This window comes from Pygoscelis adeliae, unplaced genomic scaffold (genome assembly GCF_000699105.1).
Source record: "Pygoscelis adeliae isolate BGI_AS28 unplaced genomic scaffold, ASM69910v1 Scaffold186, whole genome shotgun sequence".
NCBI lineage: Eukaryota > Metazoa > Chordata > Aves > Sphenisciformes > Spheniscidae > Pygoscelis > Pygoscelis adeliae.
The window spans coordinates 3,247,343-3,255,143 of NW_008825071.1; the positions used below are offsets into that span (position 1 = coordinate 3,247,343).

General features: G+C 43.8%; 1 protein-coding gene across 3 annotated transcripts in view; it reads left to right on the forward strand.

The window, feature by feature from the left end:
* Positions 1 to 7,801, forward strand: part of RREB1 (ras responsive element binding protein 1) — a 73,366-nt gene that overhangs the window by 32,270 nt on the left and 33,295 nt on the right. For all 3 annotated transcript variants that reach the window (XM_009326465.1, XM_009326464.1, XM_009326466.1), the window contains one exon: positions 447 to 586. In XM_009326465.1, coding sequence (XP_009324740.1) covers positions 447 to 586 — 140 coding nt within the window. The remainder of the gene's footprint in view (positions 1 to 446; positions 587 to 7,801) is intronic.

Genomic DNA, 7,801 nt, shown 5'->3' on the forward strand with positions numbered 1-7,801 from the left:
TATAGAAAACATGCAGAAATTCGTTGCTTTTCTCTGGACCACTTGAGTTAGGAGTTGACAGTATCTTAGTGGCATAAATAATTGAGGCTGACAGCTCACCTGCTTTTCTGAAGGGGGAGGAATGCTAGCTCACTGGTATATAAACATACAGGTTTATAAATTGTTCAAATCTCAGTTTCTCATTAGAACTGATGTATCCGTGACTTAGCCACACACTTTATCTCCTACTGAGCCTCCTTTTCCGTTGTGCATGTTCTCACACATGCGCGGAGGCTCTGTCGCTCACCCTTTCTCTATTGCCAAAATGACTCATTTCTGGTTGCCTACAGCAAAGTTACGGATGAAGCCTGCTGGTTCGTTTTTAAGAGAAGGACTTCAAATGGATTGCATGTTTGGTTTGTTGCTTAAAATTTGGTCTAGTGAGGCTTTTTCCCCTGTCTCTGAAGGTTGTCGAGGATGGTCACTCCGGTGAAGGGGATAAGAAGGCTGAGGAGGAAGTTTATCATTGTCCAGTGTGTTTCAAAGATTTTTTTTGCAAGTATGGGCTGGAGTCCCACATGGAGACACATCCAGATAATTCGCTGAGGTAAGAAATAGTCCTGAGAATGTTTCTGGTCACCAGGTGGCCTGAGGGAGCCTGCTGGGCAGGGGCAAGGGCAGGAGCCATTAAGCCCCCTGCACTGTTAACTGCCCCCCTTTGTGATTTTCGAACAGATTTTTAAATGTTTCTGCCTTATCTTATGTTACCAGGGTGCTGTAGGGCTTACTTTTATTATTTTTTGCAAATACAGGAAATCTTGCCAGTTAATAGCTGGGAATGTTTTCAGAAGAAATTAAAGCACCCCTTCCTCCCCTCCAAACCCATCACTGTTGCTACATAAAACTGTAAAATGCCAACATTGCAAAATTTTAACAAGTTAAACTATAGGTGCTTAAAACATGAAGCAAAACTTGATAAAAGTATTTAGGTACCAACCTATGAGATTATTCTGCTTGGGGAGAAGGCGGCAGCTGATCATGAAGGTTTTGTCATGGGAGTGAGTGAAAATAGATGAGTTTCTGGTTCCAGACTTTCAATAAAATGTGTTATGCTTTTCTGCCTGTTGAGGTGAGGAAATTATTTGGATTTTGGCTTAAATCAGCTTCTCTTAACAAGGAAAAATTAGTTATTAATTGTTTGGGAAGGTGCTTGGGTGTTGTGTTTTGGTTCAAGTAATTGCCCCTGGGACTCCTGATACTTTTTTATTTCCTGTTTTTTACCGTAGAAAAATGTAGAGCCAGATACATGAAGACATAAAAGAGATATTCCAAGTCTAGTTTAAACATGTAGAAAAGCTGCTATTTTAGAAAAAGAGATTGTCGTTTGCAGAAGCTTGTCAGTGTTTTAAGCTTATTTTGGGACATTGGGCTCTACTGATCTTTTCGCAAGGGTGCAGAATTCAGCATCTTGAAGCGTCAACACTCCTGAGTACAGTTTCTTAATAGAATGGCATGGAGCAAAGCCACCCCATTCTATTAAATAGGATTAATTCTATTAAATTTTCCAATTTTTTTTAATTAGAAAACCTTGGTAAATACGTGTAAAACCATTTTTAAAATCATTGTAAGTGCTATAATTATTGGGGAAAGGAGTTGGAAGGCTCTTTCTTAAACTTGGTCCAGCAAATAGTAGTTAATTAAATGGAGTTTGCTGTTTCTGAAGTAAATGAAGTAAATTTTCATTATAGAGCAAAACTGAAACAGTTGTTCTCTGGTAAGAGCTCTGCAACCCTCACAAAAGGGAGTCTGAGATAATTTTGCCATATACTTTATGCTTTAGAGAAAGTGGCTGTCATATTAGGCTTATCCTGGCATTAGCCTCATTTTGAAGCTTCTATGAACGTATGACCTCTTTGCAAAGTTATATGCCATAGACCTGAGTGGAGAGGTGAATTCGCTTGCTTTGAGTGCTGGATAAAAAATAACAAAATAGATACCCTTCTAGCTTGGCAGCTTTGCAGTCTGCTGCGGCAAGGCAGAAAGACACGCTGGCTGTGCAAACATGCTGTTCCTCTTCATGCAACTCTTTCTCTAGGATTAGGAGACTTGCTTTTGGATAATATTCTCCTGAAATGGATTTTGCTACCCTTGATCGTGTTGAGCAACAAAGGCTAAAATGTGTCCCTAAATCAAAGCCATGATTGTCAAGCTCTGTGGGCATGAGTTAAGACTGATGCTGGGATGCTGGTCTTTATGGGCTTGTCTAGACGATGGTAAGGGGGTTTTTGTCAAATATTTGCTTTAGCAATTTAAGACATGTCAGTGGAGATAGAGCAGGACAAGGAAGCTGTGATTCTCCCTGGTCAGCTAACACACTCAGACACAACTTGCCCTGTGTCGTGGTTTAACCTCAGTCGGTGACTGAGCACCACACAGCCGCTCGCTCGCTCCCCCCCCGCCCGGTGGGATGGGGGAGAGAATCAGAAGAGTAAAAGTGAGAAAACTCGTGGGTTGAGATAAGAACAGCTTAATAATTGAAATAAAATCTTAATAATAGTGATAATAGTAATAATAATAATAATATACAAAGCAAGTGATGCACAATGCAATTGCCCACCACCCACCGACCAATGCCCAGCCAGTCCCCGAGCAGCGGTCGCCCCCCCCCCGGCCAACTCCCCCCAGTTTATGTACTGCGCATGACGTCACATGGTATGGTATATCCCTTTGGCCAGTTTGGGTCAGCTGTCCCGGCTGTGCCCCCTCCCAGCTTCTTGTGCACCTCCAGCCTTCTCAGTCGGTAGAGCATGGGAAGCTGAAAAGTCCTTGACTAGTGTAAGCACTGCTTAGCAACAACTAGAACATCAGTGTGTTATAAACATTATTCTAACTCTAAATCCAAAACACAGCACTGTACCAGCTACTAGGAAGAAAATTAACTCTATCCCAGCCGAAACCAGGACACCCTGCCTATCTGGTTTAAAACACACCTTTTGTCCTAGTCTAGTCAAGTCAAATGGTGCTGTCTGCTTGACCCAGCCTAGCAGAAAATCCTCTGGTAAGCAGAGCAGTCTGAGCTGCTGTTAAGGTGACTCTTTCATCCCAAAGGAAATGGGTTAAAATCCTTGGCAGGCAGGGGCTGTAATCCCCTGGTTCCCAGGGTTCTGCAAGACTGTAGGATTCAACAAGATATGCTGAATGTGGCACACCATTTTCAGTCCTGAGTTCATGTGACTAAAATGATTCCTCTTGGTGAGGCTTAGGGGTGTTTTTTTGATTGAAAGAGAGGAAGAAAAGAATATTTTGCTAAGAGTATCAGTGCAGGAGGCATGTGCATATGGGTGTGCTCATGGCGGGAGAGCAAACTGCAAAATGTTAGAAGGCATTCATCAAATCCTGGTGTTTCCCTATTATAGAAGACAAGGAGAAAGAACTCCTTAAAGTTCAGACAAACAAAAAAACGTAGCAGCTGTGTTACAAAGAGCAGGGAGCAGAACACGCTCAGTCTCTTTTTATTGCCAATACTGTAAAAGTAGAGTCACTTGATCAGTACTTCTGTGAGGCAGGTATCAGATGTTGTGCATCCCAGAGCCAGATGCTCTTGGGTCTGGCAGTTGGTTTGCAGCTACTGCTTTAGGTAGCCCAGCACAGACTGTTTTGTCATGACCAAAAATAAGTGATGCTCAATCTGCCTAGCTGTGCCTTTCTTTGTAAACCACATGGCAAACATCCGACTCCTTTCTGCTCCCCCAGTAGTTAGTATGAAAATGATTGCGGACATCGGCTCTGGAGCAATGCGGCAGCGTGCATTGCCTTGACAGTGGTACCAACCTCCCTTCGGGGATGCATCCCTAGCCCCAGCGAAGTGCCGGGGTGTGCAGGAGCTTCTGCCTGGCTTCCTAGTGGGCCTTTAATCCTGCCATTGTAGTGCTGTTGTGTAAATACAGCCTCTCGCCCCCAGAGCATCTGTCTGTCCCGGCCCCCCTCTGCTAAGTAGCAGAAAAGGTAAGGCTGTCTGACAGCCCCCGGGTGAGCAGCTAATTTACAGGGTGGGCCATTAATACTGTCAAATGAACAACTTTAAATCACAGGGTTAGCTGTTCAAAGTCAGATGAAAAGACACCCCGCATTGTCTTCTCCAGTACTGCTTTTCATGTAAAGCCCTGAGCGGGGAGCACCTCATTGTTTACTTGCAGCAGAATAAACAATGCTTAATCCACTGATTGTGTGAGAGGGGCTCCCGTCTGGGAGAGTATCTCTTGATTATGTAAAATCCTAAATCGTGCATCTTTGTCTCCTAATTACAGTAAGAACTGCCCTGCTCTTGGGAGCAATAATAGGGCCCTTTGTCCCACTGACAATGGGCTGTGGCACTGCATCTCCTTCATAGCATTACCCCCCCTGGTCAGTCTCTGTCCCTTTGAAGCCCTGGGACCTGCACCCTAATTAGTGACATGAGCTGGTCCCAGCAAGGTTGTCTGCAGTCCCCATTAGCAGTGGGAGGTGGCCCAGGGGTGCTTTGTGACCCCCTTTGCCTCTCTACCTGGATTATTTAAAGAAAACGTCTGCTTCCCCGCAGCTGGGGCCTCAGGACACCGTCTATTTTGGTGAGTTTGTATCTGAGTGTTGATATAATTAGCAGAGCACTGAAACGCTGTGCAGCCAATAGGGAAAATGAGAAACCTCACGGAGCGGGGTAACTTCTCTGGAAACTTTTGTGGCACAGGGTTGCTGTCAAACATGGTAATGTGCTTGTGAAGGTCGCCTGACAGACAGCTCTGAGCAACATCAGCGGTGCAAGCAAAGGAGATGTGAGGATTTCCTGGGGAGAAACCTCTCGAGGTGCTATGTGAGGTTTCTCCTCTTTCCTTTGGCAAGTACAATGGAACAGGCTTAAAGTAAAACGTGTGGCTTTTAAAAAAGTACATGCGCTATAAAATTCCTCTGTTGGGTTTCACTGTAACCAGAGCATATACCCTTTATATTTCCTCTCCTCCTCCAGGAGGCTTCTTACAGTACTCTCTGTAACAACAGCTAAAGGTTTTTTAATTTTTCCTTCCTCACAGACATTTATGCTGCCTCTCATGCCCATGTATCTTCCTGAGGAGAGGAGGAGGGAGGTGGTGATAGCATTGCAGTTACCTCCTTTCTTAGAGACATATTTCAACATCAGTTCTCAGCAAGGATAGCTGTGCAGTTTGAACATGGTAAAAGCCTGGATCTTAATGAGTGTTAAGGGGACTTTCTGATCACATTTGGTTCAGTGTGGCATTGCCTTCAGTTACGGGATTTGTTATTGCTAACTTTTTATAGGAGACAAGAAATAAATAGACATTGCAGAGTGTGAAAGACATTGTCTGCCTCAGTCACTGAGCTGACCTGTTGACCAGAACCAGTAGATGCCTGTTGCCATGAATGGATTCAGGGTAGATTAAGGTTTTTTTGACCTTTTACAGAGCATGTCCAAACAGTGATATAACGTATTAAGCTGTGTAACTTGCCAAATCCCAGGCATATTTTCACAAGGACAGCAAAAGCAGTTCTCTTGCCCCAGGGTAATGTGCTTCTGTAGAACTTCCAAAGAAAGAAAACCAAAAGCCATTCACAGTCTACCTTGTTCTTCAAAACAGCCTACCCAAGTTTTGCTGAAACTTGTAAAGTCAAATTGGCTAGAAGTTGAAGGCCACCATGGAAAGCTGTTGTTTTGAACAGTTAGATCGGTAACAGACATAGCAATAGAAGAGCTCAGGTCCTGGAATGGAAAGTGTCAGGACACCCTGACCATTGATGTCTGTCATCTGCCTCCAGTTTTGCCAGGGTAACCACTGTGAGCTCTTGTTTCTGAAAACATTCCCAGGTGGAAAATGCTATCGTTGTGTCTTGGTGTTACCTGGCTTCACTCAGAAGGAGTGGACAACTTCAATCCCCTAGGAATTGTCTCCTGAACTCTGTGGGTAAATTGTTTCACAAGATGTCATGTGGAGCTTGCGATTCAGTCAGGCTGGTCACCAGGTTTCCCCCTTTGCCAGCACATCCCCATTCTTCAGTGCATGGTGTCAGGTGGTGGGATGCTGCAAGGCACCTGGACCTACGTCCCAATCTTAAATCATTTTAGCCAATGCACATGAGCAGCCCCGTTTAAGTCAAGACAAAAGGAAGTGGGTTCTGAGTCAAAATTATTCCAGCTGCTTAGAATATTACATGTTTATTGCCCAGTTACTATTCTTCAGGGCAGTTCTGCACGTAGGCTTTGGGGAGATAAAATAGCCAAGAAAATAAATTAATGTAATTTTAAAGTGTATGGAGATGATTTCAATCATTAGTACCAGTAGAAAAGAGTAGTACAAGACTAAGTTGTGTACAGAGCAGCAATGTGACTGAGTAAAAGTACATTGTACAGGATGTAAAAGAAAAAAAAACCACCAGAAAAAGCCCCCCAAGTTTCATTCCTGTTTTTGCCAATGCCTACTTCAGCAACTTTAGGAATTCACTTTCTATCTTTTCTCTCCTTACATAGTAGGGAATAATCCTGCTGACTTCATTTTTGTGAAGCACGTTGCTTTCTACACGTGGTCAGCCTTTTGTGGGAAGGGAGTGTTAGTGACGTTGCAAACTTAACAAGAGTGAATGTGTTTGAAAACTAAATGTTGTTTGCCATTTATGTTATTTGTGAGACAAAACTACGGGTTCGTGGTGGGGAGAGGAAGTTTTTTCCTAGTAGTTGACACTAGTTACTGGAAGCAACTTGAAGCATGAATGACAAGAAGTCTTCATGCAGCATTGTGAAATTTCATACTACTTTTCCATCTCTGTCACAACTGTTGGTGTACACATAGATAAGCCTCATTCCTTGCTAGCACTTCAAAATATGAAACGTTGTGCTCTTTTAATGCAGCTGGATAATTCTGAGGTTGTTGTATCCTACACGATTGTTGAGTACTGAGAGAGAGAGATGGAGAGCACTCCAGCATAGACGTGTTCATGGACCTCCTTGACCTTTGGTTTTGGCACACTATACTTTGGTCCCGATACTCCCCTTCTTAGTCATTGTTTGAGATTGTACCAGCAAGGATAGTTTAGGTAGGAACTGCTGCTAGAGTTACTGAGTACTAACAGAGTCAATGCTACAAGACTTGTTATAGCCAACGATGGAGGTGCACAAGGGTCAGTTGTGTGGCATTGCTGATTCGGCTGACACTCCTGCTCTGCTCTGCAAGCTGCTTGCTCATTGTCTTGCTGATAGGAACTAGGAACTGAAGCCTGATCTTTGTTGGCAGCATTTTCAGTACAGGAGCAATTCCATGGGCCAGCTGGTGACGATGAAATCCAGCTCTGGTAAATGCTAGGACCAAAAATATGCTGTGGTACAATGCAACTCTTAATGTTGATAAGGCAGAGGAGAGGGCATGCAGGCAAGCTGGTGAATGCATCCTTTCACTGAGCAAACGGAGAAGTAAAATCAGTGGGTTGAGCGTCTGTCTGTATGCTGGCTTGCAAAAGCAGACCAGAACTGCATTTTAAGTGCTTTCTGAAACTTCTGTTCAGAAAAGAGAGATGGGAAACATTTGAAGAACAGCACGAGTCCAACGCTGGCCTAGAAGTGGCCAGCTCACATCAGGGAGCTCATTGTGCGAGGAGACTGGGAATCCAGAGCAGCCGGGTAAAAATACCAGATAGTGAATGGACACGGGGAGCGACGCTCTCATGTGAAACTGTGTGGTGTGTCACATGGTGTTAAATATCTTAGCTCGGTTGCAAGAATAGAAAGTGGGTAAAATGCAAAGCTGACTGTAGAAGAAAGCTTCTCGTAAAAGGGAATACA